Genomic DNA, 24,842 nt, shown 5'->3' with positions numbered 1-24,842 from the left:
TACTGTTCACTTGTTGTATGGCGCTGCTAAGCTTTTTTCGCCCTAAGATCGTAGATAACTTGTAGATATTTACATTTTACGTTCAGAATAGCTATAGACTTCGCCTTTCGAACCATGATGAAAAAAGGTATCACGTTATGTAATTTATTATTGACGATATGTTCGATGACAGGCTGTCGCCAGGACGAAAAAGAAGACGAAAAACAGAGTAGACCAGCTATCATCAAGTCTAGAAAGAGGGAAAATATTTGGCTACAAAGATGCACTAACACACATGCGGCATATTTAAGAGATATAATCACGAACGCACGGTTTGCTGGGTAAAATTACTAAAAGCTGGTCAGTTACACGTTTAACATATATCACCATATTAGACTATAATATGCTTATGGCTATCTTTACAGGACTGCTACACTCTATGCCCTTAATTTTCGTTGCTGATTGCCACGGAAAAGCCTAATTGATTGACTACATTTGCATTTAGTATTGCCATTGCCTTCGCGTGGGTTACTATTGGCACAGATATACGCTTTCATACTAATCTATTAACTAAAACATCTTAAAAAGTTTTATAGGCTCTGCTTGCATACCCAGTTTATAGCTTTAGCCAGTACAGATTAACTGTCCCTTATTCATCGGCCCAAAACGGGGAAGTGGTCCAGTATGGCCCGATCAGTTTGCTATTGTCTAACTTCTGCATTACCACAAACATTCCATGAAGCGCAGTAGCTACTCTCACTGGTCTTTTGTTGTAGAGCTTCCAATTATCCGTTGTTTAGGAATAAGATGAATTATGGATACCTTGGCATGTGGTATGCACTTTCTTGAAAAAAACTTATTTTTTAGCCACAAGACTAAGCGTGACCGATATAGCGTCCTCACCGCAAAAGTAAAGCTTCTGTCTTTGTACTTTATAATGCTAAAGTACATACGATAGTTGAGCCCTATTTTGCTATCATGTTTATTTATATCCTGTCTGACGTACGCCTGTGTTTCGAGCGTCTTTTTTAACGCCTTACCTTACTCCCTTCGGGTGCAGCGCCCTTGGTGCAGCATCCTTTTACAGGCCCTTAGTAGCTTTCTCGGGGTTGCTTCCGTTTTTTGGCTCCTGGATTTTAAGTTTTCCAGGAAGTAATCTGTCCAACTTTAGGTTTATACTTTCATCTCTAAATATGCTCTACTAATATCATAATGTCAAGCTATCTGTCTTCTGTTTACCATTACCTCTTAGCTGTTGTTCATATAATCTTGTGAAAGGTAATGCCTTAATTTTGTTGCTTATTTACTCTATGATTTTATAATTATTATTCACGATTTCTCAAGCGGGTTTTGTTATATAGTTTTAATCAATCGTTAAACTTCAACGATCTCAAATGACTCTCAGGCCTTTTTTTGTCAACCTTATCATATTACAATCACTTCCAACGTCGTTTATGTTGATTTTATTAATTTCAATATCTACCGTGCAGTTGGAGGATATTTGGCTGGAGTTTGAAAAATTCCTTTGTCCCCTTCTGTATATGTAGATTGGTTTCTGCACCTTTGCTCTAGATTCATGTCTATCCATCTGTAGTTAGTCTGACACGTTTGCAGGTTGTTCGCGGCTTCGCCTTTATTTTTAGCAAAAAATTTCAGATTTGTGGCTCAGTCGGTTTTTAAATGTTTTTCGCCCGCAACTAGCGATAAATATCATTTCGGATGGTTAGCTTCCAGCACGAAACAACTTAGACCACTTCACACGTTTCTTAGTTTAGTAGGCGAACACGCTACTACTACGCCAATGCGAAGACTACGGTTGTTGTTATTACTGCCGATTCGGTTGTGCGAATAGCCTCAAAATGCACACTAGACTATTATAAAATAACCCGTCTTGAACCTTATCTTTGGATGGCCTACATCGGACCGTAGATCGAATTCTAACGGGCCGCCCATCTCTCACATATATTGAATTGCTTACCTGTTTCGAATACAATTAGTGTTCGTGAAGATTTCAGCCTTTACAGTCATGAAGATACTCGCGTGTGTGCTTAAATTCGTAGTTGTTTAGGATAGAAAGTTATATATCAGAATATTGACTTGCATAATTCCTTTTATATGATGCGTGACAGACAGCGTTATTTAATTTATCTAATGTTTGTTTATCAATATCTAGCACTAACAAACAGTATGCTATTATACATGCACATGAAAACACACATCTTCGACTTTTAATAGTTTTTTTTTTTTTTTTTTTTTTTGTTGTCGGTGTTGAACTTTTGATTTATATTATCAGTTTCACCATCTCATCCCATCGATCTCAGTCATCAGCTTTTCACCATTTTAGCCCTACTAGTACAGATCTAGTACTAGTAGTACAGTTGTGGTAATTAGTAGTTGTGATAGTAGATATAATTAATAGAATGGCCTCCGTCGTTATTCACATCATCAACATTTTCAGTTCACGAATATTGTTTTTATCATCACCGTAATCACTAAACACAGACCAGATTCTGTTTCATCATTGTGGAAGCTTTGCCTTTTTCCTTCCAGGGTTGAGACGAATGTCTCGTCACGATCGATCAACCTACGGTCACGTGCGATCACGATTGTGTGAATCAGCAAGATCTGTGTTTACCTTCTACCTTTGCTCGATTCCCTAAACATCGTTGCCACTGGCATTACTTCGACACCGAACGCCTTCATCATCATCATCATCGCCACGATCATCATCATCATCATCATCATCATCGCTATATTCGCAAGCACACACGCTAAACTTTTATACAGACACCCAATTCGTCAATATATTGGTTAACATATATATAGATACTAATACTTCATTTCTATGTTATTTGTAGATATATATATATATATATATATATATCGCTTTTTTCCTCATGACCTGCTAGTTCTTTCGCTCTGTGTGTCATGGTTGTCAATGTTAAATGTTTATATTGCACTTTGCTGTTCTTATGGATGTTATTTCCAGCCTGTTGTTGTTGTCGTCATTGTTTTGTCATTTGTCAAGTGACATGTTGTGAGAGGGGCATCTTCTGCAGTGGAGAAATTGATGGCGATAAAGAACTGCGTTGTCCGTTGACTTCTTTCGCAAGAAACTGGATCGACTCGATGAATATTTTTCTGACAATAGCTGATTGGCTGGGACAGTTATTCGTTTCGCATCTGTTTCAACCGATTTCTTTCGGTGAATCGCACTGGCCAAGTATGTGGGTTATGATATAGTATACATTGCTCCTCTACCTACCTTGAAACGCAATCTAGGGTAGTCCTACCTCTGTCTGAAAACGCTGATTTAGCTGGGTCAACGCGAGCAAGGCAGCTGAAGATGATTCTTTAGCGCACACGTTCTAAGAGCTCAACTGTTAGCTAAGCATTTAAGGGACGAATGGCTTTTAGTTAGAGCTGTTGAAGATAAAAACAGCCGTACATAGAAAAAGTACCTTGAACGAAGAGGAGGTTTTATTGTTGACAGTAAAGATAATCTTTACATATACTCATACGATACGATTTAACGATACATATACCCATCATATATTTATGGATGTTTTGAGAAACGCTATTACGTATAACGACGTAATGACTCGATGACGAAAGAATCACCAATGAGACGCGAGTGCTTCTAGGTCAATTGATCAATCAGGTTTGTGTGGCATTGCGCCATACGCTGTGATATTTAATGCTAACAACATCATGTATAGAGTTGAAAAGAAAATTAAAAAACAAGTAGCAATTCCGGCCCTGTTAAGGGTAGAACAAGCATCGGGAGTGAAATGGGTTAATGACGACTTAATCGATTCGAGCATCGGAACAAACATCCCGCATTCATCTATAATCTGCTTGATTACTAATAGTTCGTTCATAAATTATTTGTTCATTCTTAATGATTATTTAAAAAGCAGTCCTAAGTTTCTTAAATCGCACTAATTGTTCTTAGAGCTTTACTCTAGATCAATAGTTGCTCTCAAAGCATTCGAGCGACCGATTGATTATTTGTGTTTATTATTTAACCCAGTAGGTATCTTCGATGACACTACATTCGGTATGGAAGATCTGTTTCCGCATGAACAAATTGTCACGACCATAATTCTAGAGCAAATCTCACCTTTTCTTATGATTCAACTTTATCGGAACGCTTTGGGGTGATCTAGCCTCCACAGCCTTTTGACAATACGCACATCGGTACGCCGGACACAAAACTAAATTGATTAACGAATGGTTAATCCATCAGGGGCAGTTTGCTTTTACTGTTCACAGTTTTGTGCAGGCAAGAAAGGCTCATAAAAGTACAGGCAATCGCAGTATAATATAGTATTAGTTTCTTGCTAAACAGAAGTGTTTCCTGTGTGTGAAGTTGATGAACGACGTAACTGGCGGCATAAGTTGTACAACGAATGTCGCATGGTTCGTTAGTTTTTTGTTGATGTTTCGTAGCAGAAGGCTCTAGTAACGTTTGGTCGTCTGCTCGCATGTGTCTAGCAGTGTTGGGTTGAATGGCCATCTACTTTTCTGCTATGAACTATAGATCGATTTAAAGCTTCTACTAATCTGTGCATTCATAGGGCACACACAGGAAAAAAGTCGCCCGTCTGACACGCTGTTCCTGCCTAGACAGCGGGGGGACGCCAGAGATTTTCCTACTCGTCGCATTACGTGCTTTAGTATCTTCTGCCGCGGCTCTTGGTTATGTTGCTGTGTTTGCCATTGTTGTGGTTTCATTATAATTTTGTTCACCGGCTAAAAGTACGATCTGTGGATATTGGGAACAGCAACAATTCACTTTTATCCGAACGTAAAGACGACATAATTATTACGTGTGTAAGTTTCTCTATGATGGTTAGTGTACTACAGTTTGTACGGATGTACGACGCGGAATCGAGATTGGGTATGTCTTGTTGCACCGCCTGCTGATGTACAGTACTAATTGGACCGATGTTTGAAATCGTTGACGGTTACCGCTAATAGGCGACCATTTATTGAGGCTGCAAGCCTCGGCTACGTACCGACTTTATTTTGGTATGTTATTGTTGTTGGTTTTTGAATAATCATACTCGTTTGTCTTTGCTGTTTCACTTCGTATTGGAATATCAACAGTTGGCTGAGATCGATGTCATAATTTTTTCGCTCATAGTCTTAGAATGTTGTCATAATGGCAGTAATCTTCGATGGATCGCCGATAAGATGATGACACCGTCTAAAGCATTCGAGTCGAACGGTTCACCTGTCTTAATTTCACTCGAAATTTTTCTTGACCCTCACATCCCCTTTCTCTCTCGAAGTCGCTTTCTCTCGCTATTTCTTGCTCGCTTGTTTACACACATACTTTTTTTGTATATATATTTTTTTGTTTCTACTTAAGATCTAACTCTCGTACTTGCGCTCTATAATTCTTTTGCTTAAGGTTACAACAGCTATCTTCTTTGCTTTTGTTACCTTTTTATCATTTAGAGGAGAAAGCTCAGCAGCACGAACAGCAGCGGCGGTGGCCGGTTCAGCGGCCGACCCGTTGGCCGCGCAGAGTCGTGGCCTTGTGCAGGTCGCTCCCACTTGTTGTTGTTATTGTTGTTGCAATGAAACAGGAAACTTCGCCGATTTAGTGGTCTCGGTCGATCATTTTTGCATTGCTCGACGACAAGCAGTCAAGCAGCCACCACGAAGTGGGGTGGCCTCTAATTCTCAAGATGATTTCTTCTTCTTGTTGCAACAATTTCTACCGCTGCTGTTGCTGTTTTTGGTTGCATTGTGTGGCTATGTTTAATTGTGTCTAGTTCTTACACACTACTGTGCACCACAATAGCTTCGATTTCTGTCGTTATTTGGAACAATTGGCTGGTATCGAGAATTCGTCAGTGGAGGGTCGAACAGAATGGCGAGCGGCCGCGTAATAATGGTAGTACTGGGTGTGACTGCCGAACTCGTCAGCTTGCGTCGGGTATCCCCTAGAGGGTTGGCATATTGAGCAAGTTGACCGGGAGACGCCGCCGCCGGGAGAGGCCTTAATAATGCAACTCGAAGAAGGCTATTGGGTAGCCTATAATCACATCATTCTCGTTTGTTTTTATTTTCATCATCAATAGAATTTTTGTAATCGTTATTAAAACTTCATAGCGGAAACAAGTGCTTTCATTTTGTTTTTTTGTCTAAAAACATCTTGCTTAGGCATGTCTACGGCAAAAGTAACGCTCGTAGTTCGTACAGTATGTAACGACATAGTCCAACTGTTGTTCGCTTGCGTTGTAGTTTGCAGTGGTTGTTGTTGTTGTAAGTGCTTCTGATATAATCGTCAGCTACGTGGTCTGCTGAGTGGCAACATGTGTCAAATATTTCTTGCTTCTTTTCAATCTTTTAGTAACTCATTTTCGCTTTCGTATGTTAATTCAGATTTTTGCTCACTTTTTCACCTTCGTAATAACTGACTAATGGTTGAATTCGCAAGCGCGTACGAATTAGCCGTTCCCTCTGCCAACTCTTGTACAGGTGCCTATCGTCTAGCTGGCATATGTTAACGTTTGAGCTATAATATGGCCGCGGTGTGGTTGTTTTAAGTTGTAGTCGCTAATTTTCGATCTAATGTCCGATTCCTTTGTCAACTGGAACAGTACGGTCAAATCCCAGAACGTGACATTAGTACAGCGACAGCAGAGTCCCCACGCAGCCCCCGATTGCAGCTTGTGTTTCCAGAGGTGCAATTTAATAATAGGTCTCGCGTTCGACCCACCCACCAGGGTTTCTGTAAACAGTTGGTAGCATTTCTCTCAGTTAGTAGTCGAGCATTTAACTGCTATATAACAATTAGGTCTAGGGCGTTTTTTGAAAGGTCAAAAAATATTCCACTAGCTACGAAGCCCACCCAGTCAGTACCCAGTATCGCATTCTATATCATAACTATTTTATGTTGCTGTGACTAACAAAGCACGCAGGAGTAGACAAACATATAGAAAGCGGTCCAGCAGCCAGCCTTTAACATATTTGTATACATTGACAACGTACCTGCGGAGAATATAACGACGGATCTCGTCATACACAAAAATTAGAATCGAGAATGGAATAGCCGGCAACCACCAGTTGATCTTGAGTGGATACATGCGCAGACCTTTATCCATGCCTGGACAATACGAGAGGAAAGCAGCCAGGGCTGTCTCGAAGACTAGACCGAAGTTCAGCACGTGATTGCGCATGCCCTGGTGCACAATTGAGTTACGTCGTGTCTTACAGATCACAAGATCGGCCCATTGCACGATAACAATCGAGACAAAGAAGGCAGTGTGGCAGGTGAACTCGAGTGCTTTGCGGTGGTGGTACGTCCATTCCTGTCCGTACGAATCCTCGAGGTCGTTCACCGCCTGCGCAATGTGAATTTACGCAATAGATAAGGAAGCGTTGTATAGATCGTAAACTGGCGCGTTAGGTTAAAGTCCCTTCATCATATACGATTGGTTGCGTTACATACTTTGCGAATGAAGTTACTATAAGTTAATGAGAAATTTGTCGAAAATGCTATTTTGAGAAGAAAAACATTTGCACAGAAAACAAATAGATCTGTCAAAAAGCGACTGACCCACCTTTGAGTCCCACTCTTTACGGAGGCCGAGGAGACGCGATGGCCAAAAGCCATTTTCACCCATGATCACAAAATAGGCGAAGAAACCGGCAGCGGCCTGCATCATACCGATCTGACCGTACGCGATCGAAATCAATCTGTAGAAGTAGCAACTCGTGTTAGAAAAAAAACGCGACATTATGTACATATATCACTTAGTGGTTGATTTATGTTTGCAGGAGAAGTGTTGACTTAAGAGATGTATCATCACACAATCGACGAAATCAACAGACGTTAAAACGAAATAAACATCACCGAATAGACCAACCTCTCATTTACAAGTTTATCCTTTTTCGGGTCGCGAGGGGCACGCTTCATGATGTCCAATTCGGCTTGTTCGTAAGCAAGTGAAACAGCGGGAACCTAAATAGGTGCAATAATCAGGCAAACGCAATCCCAACAAAGTAAACAAAACAAAACATAATAAAACATAACATAACCGTCTATCGTACTACACAAGCATGATCCAAGCTTACGCTGAACAGAAAAACCAAAAACAAATGATGACTAGCACCGCTCTAACAATCGCTCCGGAATGATTTTGTCTTCTTTTTTTCGTGTGATCCCTACCTCTCATTGACAAGTTTGTCGTGTTGAGGATCTCGTGGCCTTCGCTTCATAATATCGGATTCGGAGCGTTCGTACGCTAGCGAAATGGCGGGCACCTATTTCATTAACATTTAAAGATAGCAAAAATTGGCCCAACAGATCCGAATCCGAATTTCCGAAGACCATTTTATATTGGGATAGTGAATGGCAAGCATATATTGAGTTTGAGACCGTCGTCAAACCGTTCGACACATCCAAGGCAGTGTCCAGAGCAGCGAGTAAAATGATATTAATAATAATTAGAAAGGAAATAAAGTGTCAGTGTTAATAAAACGACTTTCGTTAGCCTTACCTAGACGTCCATTATTCGCATAGGACATAATGCATACGCTACAAAATGATGAAGTGATAATCATAACTGTTAGATGGATGAAGAAGTGAAGTGTCTTCGTTTCAATGGTGTATTTAAGTATCTAAATTTAACGATGCTCTGTTTGAAAGGCGGGGCTTTCCTAATTCGCATATTATAACATTTACACAATTGGGCATTCTAACCTGTGAAATAATATGTAAACTAATCAGACGTATACGAACCATGTCGGTACCAAGATCAATACAGAGGATGGTGACAGTTCCCAGCGGTAATGGGACATCAGCGAGAATGAATAGAAGAAAAGGAGAAATTTCGGGGATATTAGATGTGAGCGTATACGCAATAGACTTTTTCAGATTATCGAAAATTAGTCGACCCTCTTCAACGCCTGTAACAATTGAGGCGAAGTTATCGTCAAGCAAGATCATGTCGGCAGCCTGTTTTGATACATCAGAGCCGGAAATACCCATAGCGACTCCGATATCGGCCTTCTTCAGGGCAGGTGAATCGTTCACACCGTCACCGGTTACAGCGACAATGGCGCCCAAGCGTTGGCAACCTTCGACAATGATCAACTTTTGTTGGGGTGAAGTTCGCGCAAATACAATCTCGCTGTGGTGTCGTAGAATATCGTCGAGCTATAAACATAGTAGTAAAGAACAACACGAACAGCGTTAGATCAAAATAAAACGTAAGTGGGAGGGTTAAGAATAATTACGCTTATCTGCGAAGCACGCCCTTCTGACTAAGCCTTTGATTACTTCTACAAAATGCTTAACTGTCGTGTTGTCTTGATAGAGTAATCCAAGTGAATTTTACCTGTTCGGTTTGAATGTCACGAAGCTCCGAGCCGTGAATGACGGCAGCTTTCGCATCCCGTGGGTTAACTTCTTCGACAGGAATGTTCATGCGCTGGGCAATATCTTCAACGGTTTCGTTGCCCTCTGAAATAATTCCGACGGCCTTCGCAATAGCTTTGGCAGTGATTGGGTGATCGCCGGTTACCATGATAACTTTGATACCTGTAAGCGATAATACGAATCAGTGACGACGGTCAAGTTTCAACGCAAAATGCGACGTTATAAGGGTCTTGCCACTGCTTTCATCATCCTTCATTCAATTTTTTGAGATTTGAGTTATCATTAACAAGCTAATTAATGCGAATGGGAACTAGTACGTACCAGCGGATCTGCATTTAGCAACAGCGTCTGGTACGGCCGCACGGGGAGGATCAATCATAGATACGAGACCAAGGAAACGGAGGTTGGTCAGAGGGAAATTCTGCTCGTCAGCATCGAATGGGTAACCCTTGGGATACTGGTCGGCAGGGAGTTTGAAGTCGCAGAAGCCAATGACGCGTTCTCCCAGTCCTCCCAGTTCCAGATAGGCGTTGTTGAAGGCCTCTTTCATCTCTTCATCGAGAACCTTCTCCTTGCCGTTGATGAATATTGTTCCGCAGCGGTCGAGGATACGCTCGGGGGCACCTAAAAATCGGCACCACAACAAGAGCCTGGCCAATGTTAGTGCAGTCTTCACATTGAATCATGGTATTTATAACATACATAGGTAGGTATTTGAAAGGAAGAGCTTCATACACATTAGTTAAGATGAAAAACGGATGTAATTTTTACCGCAATGGATTTGTACGATTTCCACTGAAAGAATCGTCTTCGATTTCTGTAGAAATGCCCCATTGCTTACCCTTCATGCAAAGAACATAGCTAGGATCGTCGGGATCCTCGGTCTCGTGAATAGTGACGTGGTATTTGTTGGTTGAATTGAATGGTACTTCGCAGATCTTGTGGTTGCGCTGTCTGTAGGAGGAAATATTGCCGACTGCAAGCTCCATACACTTGAGAATGGCTTGTTCAGAGGCATCTCCGGAGCACTCGCGCTTCAAAATTGGCACGTTCTCTTGTCCCGATTTAAACTCGGCACGTGAGCAGAGCATGCATACGCGGGCCAAGGCCTTCCAGCCGGTCGAAGTCTGGATCGGTTGCGATTAAAATTTATAAATAAGCGCAGTAAATCCAATCTACCGCATTAGCAATGTGTTTAAAGGCATTGATAAGGTTTGTTTCTCGTTTGCTACACGCACAAGATTATAGGCGAATAAAAATTCCACCATTTGACCTGCCCTATCTAACAAAACTAGATTATGCACCATAAATTAGAATAAACAGTTATCGTTGGAGCGGTATTTTTATTTCAAACATTGTAAGCTTCCGTACCTTGTCATACTGTACGCCAGACTGATCTTCAGTGGTATCCGCTTCAATGATCTGGTTGTCAAACCACATGTGGGCGACAGTCATACGATTCTGGGTAAGAGTGCCGGTCTTGTCGGAACAAATGGTCGAGGTGGAGCCAAGGGTTTCGACAGCCTCGAGATTCTTCACGAGGCAGTTCTTGGCAGCCATACGTTTAGCGGTCAGAGTCAGGCATACTGTTACGGTGGCCAGTAGTCCTTCGGGTACGTTGGCTACGATGATTCCTATAACAGTAGATAGCAAAATCTAGCATGTAAATATTTTATTGTTATTCAAAACTACTATGCTGTCCAATTCAGTTGTACTGCTTTTGCTTAACTTTTTGTCATTTATGTATTGCCAGTGTAGACATACGTGAGAGTTTTCGCTAAACTGTCCATTGCAGTAAATGGTTGCTCACCGATAAGGAAGATGACAGCATCAAGCCAGTGGTATCCAAGGATAAAGGCAATGATGAAAAAGGACACTCCCAGGAATACGGCCACTCCCGTGATGATATGAATGAAGTGGGCAATTTCACGTGCAATAGGTGTCTCACCCATCTCCAGACCCGAGGCGAGGTTGGCAATTCGACCCATAACGGTACGATCACCAGTGTTAATCACCACGCCTAGTCCGGTTCCTGTCGGAGAGTCAAATTCAGTTTTCTCGAAAATTAATTTGACTACTTCTGAATTGCTCGCTCACTTGCTCATGCCAGTTTGTAATTAAATTAGTAACTGCTAGAAGAAGGTACGTTTAAAATAGAAAAAAAAACTGAGTTAGCCTATTCTGCTAATAATTTTCAGGCTTAAATTATAAATAAGCCTGAATAGTGGGAAGCCGCATTGACATTTAAACGAGTAATATCTGCACTAGAGTTATAGTAATATATATACCTTCGACACAGTTGGTGGAGAAGAATGCAAGATTCCTGGTTTCCAGTGGGTTCTCGTTCGTCATTTCCGGGGAACGCGTCTGAGGCTCAGATTCTCCTGTCAGTGAAGAGTTGTCCACCTAAAAGTACATTATAAACCTGAATATCCTCTGCCTAGAGGGTACCACTATTGCATACATGAAACCTTCTGCACCTTCCATACGTAACTGTCGAGTAAGGATATTTTTTAAACCCGCTGAGCTATTTTAATAGAGTGTTCTACTATATAACGAACCTTTTCTCAAGTTAAACATACCTCAGATAGATTTGAAAGGGTCACGACTGCCAATATTTTTTGATTTTGCTTTTTTGGGACCGTATACACGTAAGTATATTTTGACTTAAACGTTATTTCGCTTCTGACATTTCTTGAAGCCGAGTGAAAAGTTCTGTTAACTGGCTGTAGGTACAGCCAATTGGGACAGTCAAATAATTTTCCCCTATTCATCGAACCAAATTTGGATTGATAAGGGTATGCATCATGGCATGCCTACCTTAAAGCCTTGTGCCTGAATAACACGCATATCGGCAGGAACTCTGTCGCCGCCTTTGACTTCGACAATATCTCCGGCCACAACTTCTTCGGCGGGAAGGTTCATCTTATGGCCGTCCCTAATAACAACGGCATATTGCGGTACCATGTTTTTGAACGATTCCATAATCTTGGACGATCTAGCTTCCTGATAGTATGAGAAGCAACCGGTGACAATCACTACGACGGCGAGTACAATTCCAAGGTACAGGTTATCGTCGGGAGGCTCTTCGAATGTAGTCGCCTGGATCGAGTAGGCGATGAAGCACAGTACGGCACCTATCCACAGAAGAAGTGAAAATCCTCCGAAGAGATTCTTGCAAAATTTAACCCACTCAGGTGTTTTCTTCGGTGGAGTAAGTGCGTTTGGCCCATCCCTCTCTAGAACCTCGCGTGCCCGCTGGCTCGTCAACCCCGTGGTGGGATTCGTGCCCAGTCGGGCGTAGAGGTCTTCCAGCGCGATCTTGTGCTCGTCCATCTCGACTTCCTGCTTGAGAGCGTCCAGGTCCTTTTCGCCCTTCTTCTTGGCCACACGGGGCCGCCCGTCCGCTGTTCGACCATCGTCGGGCGCACCACCTTTATTCACCGCCGTTCTATAACTGTCACCGCGACCGTACTGAAATAAAAAGGTAAGGAATTTGACGTAAATATATAAAATATGAGCTACTACTGAATACACTTGAAAAAGTATATTCTATTGTTCCCTAATGCTAGTACCTAAATATTAAATATCAGTTTCCCTTCGTAAATTTAGTAAGAATTTTCAGTCCATATTAAATAAATCAGATCGAAAAAAAGTGCTTCTCTTTTCTAAAAGCGCTGGTACAGGTAAATTGTTGGCAAACTCTGGCCAAGGATAAGAAAACAAATTTACTTAGGCAATCCTGCCTCTGTATCACCGAATTAATGCAGTCATATTGCCGTTAGTTGCTTGCTAAATAGTGTCATTTTGTGAGTTAAAATGTGTGTAACTTTTTCGCTTGCAATTATTATTGGCAGGTTTGCTTTTCGATAGAATCATGGATCATTCACGCGGTACAAGCATGCTTACAAGGTTCTGCAATTATAGTCCTAGCTATAGCGGCCTTAGAGCCGGCAGCTTCAAGCGTTATATACATAGTCTTTAGTTTTTGGCTAGGGTGGGCGGCATAATTTAGCACAAATCAATCAATCGACCCGCCAACTCATACTTCGCCCCGTATATTTAATGTCCTGGATATTTCTGGGAATGACTGAAACCACTAGCAGAAAATCCAAAAATCTTAAAAGGCGTAGCAGCTTTGGATGATGAAAATATTGGAGAAAAACAAACATTTAAAACGGTTAAAGTTTCAAACCAGCAACGTAACCTTAGCTTCATTTCTAATTCAGTCCCTATTCAATACAGTACGTATCAGCGCACACTGAATTAGTGAACCAGGTTCCTGACCGAAAATGCATTTTCCCACGTCACCACAAGTCACGCTTTGACTCACTTCAGTTCCTGTTTGTGGTATCACGCGTCGTAACTGTCAATAAGGACAAATCTAATGCCGACAGTAGACCGTATCTAAACGATAAATTTATCCTTATTCGTAGTGAAAAATGTATTACTTTCACGCTTTAGTCATAATTGGCTTCTTTAAATAGAGTAAAGCACATGAATGTCGTTTCGCGCCCTATATGGTGCAGGTGGGGGCGGCATCGATAATGATTTATGCATTTTTCAGACGCGGCAACAAAATCAAGGCTAGAAGGTTATGAACACAAAAGACTTTTTTTTTACAGGCTTACATTGGGTTTAACTTTCGCATGATTTATTGATGGCTTGCTAGAGGGCGTCACGAGTAAACGCTCAAGAGCGTTTCAAGCAGTCCGGAAAAGCACTTTCCCATTCACTCTCTCTCTCTCTCTACACACGCATATTATACAATGAACAGTAACGCGACTCTTTTAAAAAACTAACATGTCAGGATGACCTTTGAACATGTAATTTCGAGCATTTTTCATTTCAGACCTAACATATGCGCCTATGTAATAGTGTGAATTACGTAGCTACATATTCACACGATGAAGCAGCCCGCAGTTACACAGAATAAACTGAATTATTATAGCTAAACGCCATGAGGTACAGGATCTGCAGAGCAGCGTAGTTTCTCAGACAGAAACAAAATGCTCATACGAAACTGTGGCGTGGTATCGTTCATTGACTAAAATTCGCAGTGAGCTATCCACATGGCATACGACATGAATATTGCTTTGGTCCGAATTATAAGGCGCTGGCAACACCGACTTCATCAAGGTTGTTTCACCGATCAATATTATTTCACCGATAGGTTGAATCCATTTTATTTAGCGAATAAACTTAATGTGGCCACATAATTTACAGGACTTGCTAGTCATTGGACACGATCTAACGAACTTGCTTGGGTCTCCTCAGGAATCTTCAATAATCAAATCTAAACAAACCCTACCTGCTCTTTTTTCAGGCCAACGGGCCCGCCGATTGATGCCAAAAATTCAAAAAAGGTTGAATAAACAAATTCAATAGCAACCCATTGCAAAACAATCACCCGAATATTGTTATCACACGCGTTTATTTCAACGAAGCCCTACCACTACAATTCATGCATCCTCGATTGGCTTAGTAGTCAACAAGTCAATTATAGCAATAGGGAATAGTAGAATAGAACCAGCAGTCGTTACGTTCGTGTCGTTAGTACCAACGAACATTAATATATCGGCACTCCGTTCAGTGATATCTTATCGTGAGTACATTTGCTAATGTTAAATATGCGGCGGTAATACGCAATCGGCAACTGGCGATCCGTCTCAAAGGTTTTGAGAATGAGGGGGAACGGCGAACAGATGAAATGTATGAAAGACGACATTAACACTCCACTGAAAATCTTATCTGACATGTTGTAGGTTTCCCGTACGCGTGCATCGAGAGGTCTGGTATTCCCTTTCCGATACCTTTTCTGTTTCAGCTTGTTCTTCCTTTGGTAGTGTCTTTCTTATCATAACAATCTGGAGCCGGTTCAAAAAACAATTAACCTATGAAAAAACAATACTTCTACTAATATAAATAGAACAAAGTCACTGTAAATCATACTATAATACTGCAGCCAATGGGTCTGCTGCACCCCTTTGCATATTGAGCCAGCCGCATAATGAGTCGTCTTGGCGTCGTCGTCGACTATTGCTGACGCGGATAATAACTAAGCAGGTACTCGAAAAAAAAATATAGCTGCTGTCAACCAGAAAATGTCGATTCTCCCTTAGTCGTGAGTGACGTGGTTGACACTGTACGCAAGACATTATGGCTAAGTGCAGTGGAAGGCTGATAGAAACGGACACAGAAATATGCAGTGGATTATCCAATAATAAAATATTGATTCTGCGTGATCGCACAGAGGGCAATGAGAGATTAAACAGTAAACGTAAAACATGTAAATATTGTTGATAAGGTAATTACTTTATCAGGGTTAAGTAAAAAGAGATCCAGCTGTAGCTAACATGTAAATCCTTTCCTTGACAGAATACAGGTCAGGATAATAACAATTTGCTACTTTCTTATGACACGGCACTACTATGTTCGTTGATTAGTAGGCACACATCAAGTTTTCATGTTGTTCTGCAATCATAGAAAAAAGTCCATGATCTATGATATCTATATCCGTCAGTGGATTAATAGACCCATACTGTTAGCGGAAATGTAGCCCAAGCCTAAATTGTTTCTCGTTGGATAAAAACCGTTTACCTCCGAAACGTTCATCGTTCGTCAGTCTCTGACGAGACATTTCATCCTTCTTCATTTCATCCTTCTGCATAGCAGACTGCCATGTTCAGAACCCTGCACTGACACACGGTTCTGTCTACGTACAAATACAGATACCCCTAAGACATACGAATCATTGTGAGTTAGCCTATCAATTGTGGTCCTGTCATTCGGGCTCAACCAAATGGGGCTTAATGACGCCAAGAGACGTTAATAGGCTGTAGGTAGGCATAGTCGTGCATTTTCTGTTTAAACATGACCTGACTAAGGCACATACAGGCAGTATATAACTACACTTTACTGGTAATTAAGGTACGAAACTACTACAAACCAGGAGCATACAGGCTCTTTCTATACGGGCAAATTTCCATCGTTTCGGTCGACAGCCGATGACTCTTTCGAGCGGCCTCAAGGACAGCATGTGTGATGATACTGCCGCCCTTCAGGATTGTTAAGGTCACGCGGAAGGGAACCACACAAGACTCACCTCATATCAGCTGGGGTAGGAAGCTGAACAGCCTTCAACTGCGGGCGAGGGGGAGGTTAAGCGAAGTTCCAGCGACGACGAGGATAGTGGCAAACAGGCATATAACGGTGACCTCTCACATAGTGTAAGCCCACCATCAAGAAGAATTAGAAGCCTATAGCGTAAAGCCTGGCGAAGTTCAGGCTTTGCCAGTACTATACCGAAACAGAACTGAGGGTCGTAAGCAGAAATTGTGGTGGTAGTTGTCGATTTCTCTTCGACTCTAAGCGGCTAAGTGGGCAAAAAGGGAAAGGGCAAATGGGACTGAGCCAAGCATACTTCCACCTCATATCCCGCGTACAACAAGTAGATGTCGAGAATTGTGTGTAGCTCGATGGCTTGTCTTTGTCTGGTGCATGAGCCGACTCCGTTCTGCTAAAAGTGGACGAAATAAACCAGCCCAACAGCTTTGGCACATGAATGGCAAGCCTAATTTCGCAATTTCGCCGTTTCCTAAAACAGCGTTATATAAATTTCAATCTTGAGCGGTCTAATCCCCAGTAAGGAGCAGCAAATCAGAAATCTAAAGCCTCTTTTGCATTGTTTTTTATTCATTTTTATTGTGATTTTCTCACTTCTGTGGTATAATTATTGTAGAATGTTTGAATGAGACCTTGAGCTGAGCACACGTTTCTCGAAGCCAAAAGCCTTACCACGGTCGATCTTACCTCCTGTAATGGCTATACGTCATCATAACAAATGCGAGTAAAATAGCGGCGGCCAAAAAACGTAATTTTGTTTATTATTTTAACATATATTAGCCCAGTAAGTACTAAGTGGCTTGTCAGATTTTTAATTCCTATAATTTTGCCATACGTATTTGCCACCACAGAGTAACAGGGAGAATAACAGCTTGTCACTTCTTTGTCTTCTAAGCAGACCTAAGTACTAATATTATAACACTCGACAAGCGACCGGCGCTACTTATCACTGTCAAGCTTAAGTTGACTAAGCCCAAGTGTACCAGCGTACGTCCGTCGCTGGTCTACTCTTGACCGCTCTAAAAATACGCGGTTACAATCTCATATTCGCTTGCTACTAAGCCAAGAAACACTCGATGGTAGAATGCACGGCTCACCAAAGGCCACAGGCTAGCGGCGTTGGCTGATCATTGAGGGCATCTCGCAAATCGCAATCAGTTGAAATGGGGATGACGTTCTTTGCCACCTCTAGGCTGTCGTCGTACACTACTCGAACGACCAGACGGAGCAGTCAACCGCAACCGGTCAGCCAAGAATAAAAACAGGTATAGGTAGTGTCTCGCTTTTCTGCATTTCTTGAGGGCAAACAAAATTAAAGGAGACGAAAGAGTACCAGATTGGCGACACGCAAACTGCCGAAAGGTTACTTAGATACCAATAATATGATAAAATTGGATCGTCACGCAAGGGTGAGAAAGGGTTAAGTTTGTTACTACACGGAGGACGTATCTTGATTAACTTGGTCTTGTTTTGAGGCAATTATCCTTTTTTTTGTATTAAAGCAATCGTTTTAGTAATTTTGAGTAACTGAATATAACAGTTGGGTAAACTCCTCATCTTTTTAAGTGTTTTCGAAAGTTTTAGCATACTTTAAAGCAAATAGATTAACAGCATCGTTTTATCTGGCGTTCTCATAACTATAGTTGTAGAATTTTAAATAATTGATACGGGTCGATGTCGCGCTAAAATAAAATATTCGGATACTTTTATCGAAACCAACAGATCATTGCTAAAAGTAAACCACTTGCCTTTTCTTGATCCTACACTGCTCTTGAAAGAGGGTTAGTGTCAAAGTTGTTAATCAATGAAATCTTTTCTTCCAATTTTCTCTTCTACATCTTTCTTTTTGCCTCCTTTTAAACATGCTAGAGTCAACTCCGTTTTATCAGAAATAACCCTGATGTAGATAGAGCACACGCTCAATCTTATGCGCGGTGGCAAACTTCACTCGAATCGGTCAAAAATAGGTTTTGGTAGTGAGCTGGCTGACCTGTAGCTAACAAATTTTCTCTACATAGAACTACAAGCTACTTCGCTAAAGAAATTTCGTACGCGAGAAACAAGCGTTTCTCCAACACTACAGCTGCCCTTGCTGTGTCGAGTTCTCATAAAAAGGATACAAAAAAACGTCCACGAGGATGCTGACGTAAACGCCACTTCTTGTCGCTTCCTTTTTGAGCGTGTCTGCTCCATCTATCCAGATTATTCCAGATACATATAAATGCCATTTCAAACAATCGCCCGACTTCAAGCATAACAAAATGGCAAGTATCGTATTTTGTTTTTTCCTCGTTTTTTACTTTGAGCAATTAAATCTGAGTCACTGCATGTACGGAAATAGCTGTCAAATGAAATGTTCAATTTTTTTTTTAATAGGAAAAATTAACTTAACCAATCAGTAATAATGATTCCAAATAAACCTGAATGCGGCTTGCACTATCTTACTTATCGAGCTAGTCTCGATCATTTGTTCCATCTCTAAATAAAATATATTATTCGTGTCAAATGGTAATTTGGCAGACGGCACAGAACAGCGAATTGTCAAGCGTATCACCTGCTATCGTATTTGTTGCTCCGGAATACTTTATCTAAAGCGAAAATAACGGAAAATATACTTACAGTAAGACACGACACTAGCCAATTACATAATTCGCACATTTTTTAACTGATGTTTGGTATCACGAATGAACGACTCGTAAGCTGGTTGCTTAAATGATAATATTTCAGTGCGAAAATTCAACACTAAAATGTAGCAGACGATGGAGAAGGTCTACCGGTAGATGGATCAGCCTTCACTTATCTTTCTGCCTTCACGCCTTTTAGGCAATAACATTTAATCATAGTATGAATCACAGCTCTGGCTATGTTGAAAACAAAGTGATTTGTATTGCTTTGAGCTGATAAGCCAACAGTTGCTTCAAGTTCTTAAACTAAGTTACATTTGGTAACAGTATAACGTAAAAGGTGGCACCTGCTTATAGAGCGTTTTAAAGATCACTATTGAATTACTATGTAATTCAATAGTGATCTTTATAAATAAACTTTGAACTTACTATGTAAGTTCAAAGTTTATTTATAGTGATAGGCAAATTCTTAGAAAACACATAGCATCAATGCTCTGTTAATGTCTTTATTTTCATACTGAAATAATGTATGTTTTCAAAATCTCTGCTTTAAAGCTTGAATAGGTTGAACTTTAATATTGAAAAAACTAGCACTACGACCCCATTTCACTATTAATCATGTTGCTGATACGTCCCATTGTCGATTTAGCGTTGACTAGCGTACAAAGGCAATAGGAATCATAACGATTAGTAAGGCCACTTAAATATCAAGCTGCAACTGATTTGACCTTCATGTCAGTTGAAGGTTGACCGCACCAGGCATTATTATACCTGACATATTTACCGTAAGATATTATGGTAAAAATGAGAAACAATAACCAAAGCATCAGCACAAGCGATCACGTGTACCTATCTCTCGTAGAGTGTAAATAGTGAGCAATTAGGTGTTTTCTTCTCGTAGAAAAGGAACGAAAATTTCAATTTCCAGGGTCGCTAACCTGTTAGCTGGAGCCTGACCATATCTATCAGATATCGTGCAGCTTACGCTTAGGTAGGATGCAATGACTTCATAACGCAATAAAAAGAAATTATTAATTTGCGCACGCGGATGGATACAATCATACGCAGTACAACAATTCGCTGCTTTGATTTCCATCCTTTCTACACTCTTTCCACTTTACTACAAGTACTCTGCCCTGCAAGTAGACGGCCCGGACTTTGTAGCGTCCGTGTCCCTGTGTACTTGTATCGAGTACTTGAGCGCCACTAGAGGACGTCTCAAAGTCACGGAGCTGTGAGCTACCGCTATATCGGTTCACGCAGTGACGCCGGCAGCATAGCCATTATCGCCACTGAATAGACAGACAGCCTATGCGATAAACGCACATGAACAAACAGTCTGCAAGGGACTACTAGACATGTAGCCGACTCAGCAACAGAGGCATGACGACCGGTCTAGTATTCGGTAACTATCCGTTATGATGGACGAACTTAATTACACCATCATCCAATACCCAACTGACCGTCAACACGATCCAACAACGAAGATAGATATATCTTATTCTATAACTATTATTCCGAGAAGTAACACGCAGCATAGTTACGGTCCCATTAAGCCATCCGGTTGGTATGCCAACAAGTCCAAAAAAAGCAGCTGCACTTCAAATTAATGGTGATTTTTAGGTGTATAATGCAGTCAAACTTTCACACATTAGAATTCATAACTAGAAGAGCTTTTGGGATGATCAACTACAATAGAATGGTACGATATTACCTTTTACGAATCGATCAACTGAAGCCGACCTCTTATTGCTTGGGCTGCTCAGATGCTACCGACAATGGCGTGGCCATACTATCCCATGGGGGGGGGGGGGGTAACAACTTTGAAGCAGGAATGTCAGAAACATATTTTCCGGCAATTTCCTCAAACTTGTTTTCTGGTCAAAATGCTTAGGGCTAAAGCTGTCACATGGGCAGTTACAGTGGAAGCTTTTACTATAATTCAAGTAATGGAGTTGGCCATATCAATTTATCGCTGAAGCAGAATTTGAGTAAGTAACCCTATCGTTGCTGTTCAGGATTCAACAGACATAACTATAGGCATCGTACAAAAGACTAAAGTTAAAAAACAAAAACATGTAAGAATGTTAAGTAATGATAATAATAAAAATATGACTAAATCTCATAATGGTTTGACCTAAGTATCAACCAGAGTCGCCATAGACGTGTAGGACGGCATAGGCTACAAGCAATGTGCGTCCAAGTGCACTGAAATTGGTGAGTCAATATGACGTGTAGCCCTTGCTTGTATCCTTAATTCGCACTGTTATTAAATAGTTCCACTTAAAACCTGATTTGTTGAGGTAAACATGCGCTAAGCAACTTACTGTGCTTGCCACTTCGAATTTTATCGTTGCGCTCCAGACCAATTCTCGAAATTAACACTATCATCGTCAGCTAAAACCACAAACTATTTCTAGATAGTAGAACTTAGACTTCGTCATAGAAAAAAATGAAATGTCATTAGCCCTTTGATGTATCCACTGGGGTTATCAAGCTGCAATTGTCATAAACATTTCATCCTTTCTTCCTCGGCACTATAACCCTGTGTGCATTACAATAGGTGTTTAAGGTCAATATTGATAATAGTCACTAAATACACGAAATTACTGTCTATTTAATTAGTTTTAATATTATATTCTAGCATTTCGTTCAAAGGGCTTCTCTATCACTTATTCAAAAGTCGACCGTCGCAAACCGCTATTCGCTATTAGGTTGGTCTAAAGCCACCCCTTCTGGCCTGATCGACACGATTTTCTCAAGCAGTCTTTAACGCTCACTTTCTCTGTTGAGGACTTCAATGCCAGTTAGTTATTGTTACACACTCATACCTGATTCCCATTACTGTTCAGCGGCGCCATGTTGTTGTTGTTGTCGTTGCTACAACTAGCAGTGAAGGTCAAATCTAGAGAACGTCAATAAGGTCTTCTTTGCAGGAGAAATTCAGCGATGGCGTATTCGCGCACCACGGCCTGCACCTCCTGCTAAGCACCTGTTATGACTCCGCCTAATCGCTAATTGGGTTCGCCGTTTCACTCTGCGATTTCTATCGAGGTGCTGGACTTTTGACAACGAGAACAACAACTGCACATAACAACACTGTTGAACTGTTTGAAATTAAACGGACTACAGGCTTCGCGAATCTGTTAATCTGAAACAGTTGTTTGATTTACTCCTCTTTCTTTACACGTTTTACTTTTTTTTTCCTCTTAGCTCGTTTGTCAATTTAACGTTTGTCCTACACTTTCTCCGGCAATGATATCTCCTATGTAACGCAACCACTCAACCGCGAGTGGCTGTCGTAAGTGACCGACTAAAGCGACGACGAGCCCCGAACTCAGCCGTGAGCCGAGTCGTCTCTGCCGTTTAGCTCTATAGCTATTATAACAGTTACGGTAGCAACGATGGCGGTAGCAGCACAAGCGGCGGCAGCGGCGGTTTTCTACTCCTCGCCTCAAACGCACCCCGACCGACCAGGCGAGCAAACGGCCGTTCTACATGACGACCGAGCACCGTTCGGAAAGGGCAATCCGAAGCGGCGGCGGCGGCGGCGACAACGATGGTGGCTGCGTGCTGTTGCCGTCGGGCCGTTGCTGACAGCGGTACCGTCGATGCGACGCCGGTACGCACTCGTACGGACGACACATCGGTCGATGCATCAGCCATCGCACGACAGCAGAAACAACAATGTACATCGGTGGCGGATCAAGCAATAGCGGCTCCACAGTGGCACGACAGCGCGTAGATACTATTCCCCTTTCCCCTGAGGTCCCTTCGTTCTCCTTGTATCCCCCACCTCCCATACGACAACGGGCCCGATTGCTGTTACAGAGCAAGCGTAACAACCCTACCTTCAGACGGACCTTACGGACGAATCGACTACGCTCAGCACGCGCCGGTACAGCTGGTGAAAGCACGCATCGGTTAGTAGTTTGAATAGCAGCCGTTGTTGCCGGCAGTTGCTATGGCGACACTCGACACCAACAATTCGCGACAACGATGACAACTACCATTATTACTACTACAGTATTGCCTACATGGAACATCATCATTACCATACACTGTCAGATATCGAGCTATACCGAAGCTCGCGCGACATCGCTAATACCGTCGATAGACATTATGTGCTTTTCATAGGTTTGTTGCCATATGCTGACGCCACCGTTGCCGCCGTTGGGCGTACCCATAACACACGTCTGCGTGATTTGCCCAACCCGCGTTTCCGATCTTAAATATTCAGAGGAAGACTGAAGGTAGGGAGAACACTACAAACCCAACTCCACAACAGTCTGGCAGAAGTGAATAGCAAATTGGGATTGCTAAGGGGGGTCTGTAGAAAGCGTGGAAGTTATAGGCATAGGGAAAGGGTCATAGCGAAGTAAACAAACCCCAAAGAATGAATATCCTGTTTTGTTTTGCTCCACCTACACTAGTGAGTTCGGGCTCCTAGTGGGACCTTTTCTTCTATTTATATTTTTGTCGTTTTCCTGTTAATATTGACTGATTAGAAAGTTTCCTGTACATATTTCTATTCAGCGTCAGTTATACAGTGGCATGCGAGAAACGGAACGTCATTCAGTGACGTAATTAAGCACAACTTTTCGACACTCAGCTTAAATGACTTTCGCTGAAGGAAAGAAGTTTGAGTAAACTTTTCTATGAGTACAGAATTTAGTATTATGCGGGGTGCCACAGCGTTTCCACTCCACCGTCCACCCTATGCCGCCATGCTATACAAAGACCACTTAGTGTATCGACATCTGCGTGGTTGTTATATTCTGAGAACAGGTAAATATCGGCGGAGCAATGTCGATCTCGGGCGGATGCAAAACTTACCCACATCGTCTGACCGTAGCGCGAATTGCAGATAATGCTCTGTTCACGCGCTATTGCAGGCAGGAATCAGACAGGGGGATAAAGGTCACCTCTATCCAATAAAGAGTGACTCCCTTTGTGACTGAGCAAACCGTCGGCCGGTTATGGTACATCGCCACTTCGAGACAGGAGAGAAAAAAAAGTGCCTTCTTTTCTCCTTTTTGTTTTAATTCCTGTTGTATCTACCGACCAGTTCATTCGTGTCCAAATTCAAATGGTTAAATAGTAGTGAACATTTTTTCATGCGTCAGCAGCTATAGCATTTCCCTAAACGACATGCTCTAACATGATGTGCTCATCCCAAAGTACACTGCAAAATGTATTCACTTGTATTGCTAAAATAATCGCACGTATACGTGACGCAATCGGCGAAACCTAGAGCAAGAAGGACGTCACGTGAAATTACGTCTCGTCTTCTGATCGGTTCGTCCTGACCTGATTCTACAATTACCTCTACCTCTAGTAGTATGTGCTGGTATGGTGGCTGCAATGGCTGTTCAGGTATACTCAAGGGTCACGAGGATTGTTTGGAAACTCCCACACAAAATGTCACATACGTGCGTCTTTATGCATATGCATAGCCTCCAGGGTCACGGTCAGCCGGCTGCCTAGTAAGCCAGCTATAATACTTCATCTAGCAGTAAAAGTGTGCCACGCAGAATTCTTCCTCAACTGTCGCTAATATGGAACAAATCAGCCCACAACAAGGACCGAACCGCGCAAAGGCCATGCTGCTAGAACTGGCTTTGACCAGTATCAGCTCGGAATGGGCACCGCGATGCCGTAAGGACTACCAGTTATTGCTGCTATTACTCCGCCAATGGCAGTATTATCACAAA

General features: G+C 41.8%; 1 protein-coding gene across 5 annotated transcripts in view; it reads right to left on the bottom strand.

The window, feature by feature from the left end:
• Window positions 1-2,199: 2,199 nt before the first annotated feature.
• Window positions 2,200-24,842, bottom strand: part of LOC111253468 (sodium/potassium-transporting ATPase subunit alpha-like) — a 33,114-nt gene continuing 10,471 nt past the window's right edge. For 2 of the 5 annotated variants that reach the window (XM_022812869.2, XM_022812870.2), the window contains 12 exons: window positions 12,200-12,853; window positions 11,668-11,785; window positions 11,190-11,411; window positions 10,751-11,013; window positions 10,221-10,506; window positions 9,701-10,003; window positions 9,339-9,541; window positions 8,741-9,157; window positions 7,866-7,960; window positions 7,560-7,695; window positions 6,988-7,340; window positions 2,200-6,727 (listed from right to left, as the gene is read on the bottom strand). In XM_022812869.2, coding sequence (XP_022668604.1) covers window positions 6,688-6,727; window positions 6,988-7,340; window positions 7,560-7,695; window positions 7,866-7,960; window positions 8,741-9,157; window positions 9,339-9,541; window positions 9,701-10,003; window positions 10,221-10,506; window positions 10,751-11,013; window positions 11,190-11,411; window positions 11,668-11,785; window positions 12,200-12,853 — 3,090 coding nt within the window. In that variant the 3' untranslated portion in view covers window positions 2,200-6,687. Of the gene's footprint in view, window positions 6,728-6,987; window positions 7,341-7,559; window positions 7,696-7,865; window positions 7,961-8,167; window positions 8,263-8,740; window positions 9,158-9,338; window positions 9,542-9,700; window positions 10,004-10,220; window positions 10,507-10,750; window positions 11,014-11,189; window positions 11,412-11,667; window positions 11,786-12,199; window positions 12,854-21,959; window positions 22,524-24,842 lie in introns of those variants that run through there. The other 3 variants (XM_022812868.2, XM_022812867.2, XM_022812871.2) reach the window with 3 other exon arrangements.

This window comes from Varroa destructor, unplaced genomic scaffold (genome assembly GCF_002443255.2).
Source record: "Varroa destructor unplaced genomic scaffold, Vdes_3.0 BEIS01000006.1, whole genome shotgun sequence".
In the NCBI taxonomy this organism is placed as follows: domain Eukaryota; kingdom Metazoa; phylum Arthropoda; class Arachnida; order Mesostigmata; family Varroidae; genus Varroa; species Varroa destructor.
Note: the sequence above shows the minus strand (reverse complement) of the source record. Positions and strands in the feature narration are given on the sequence as shown.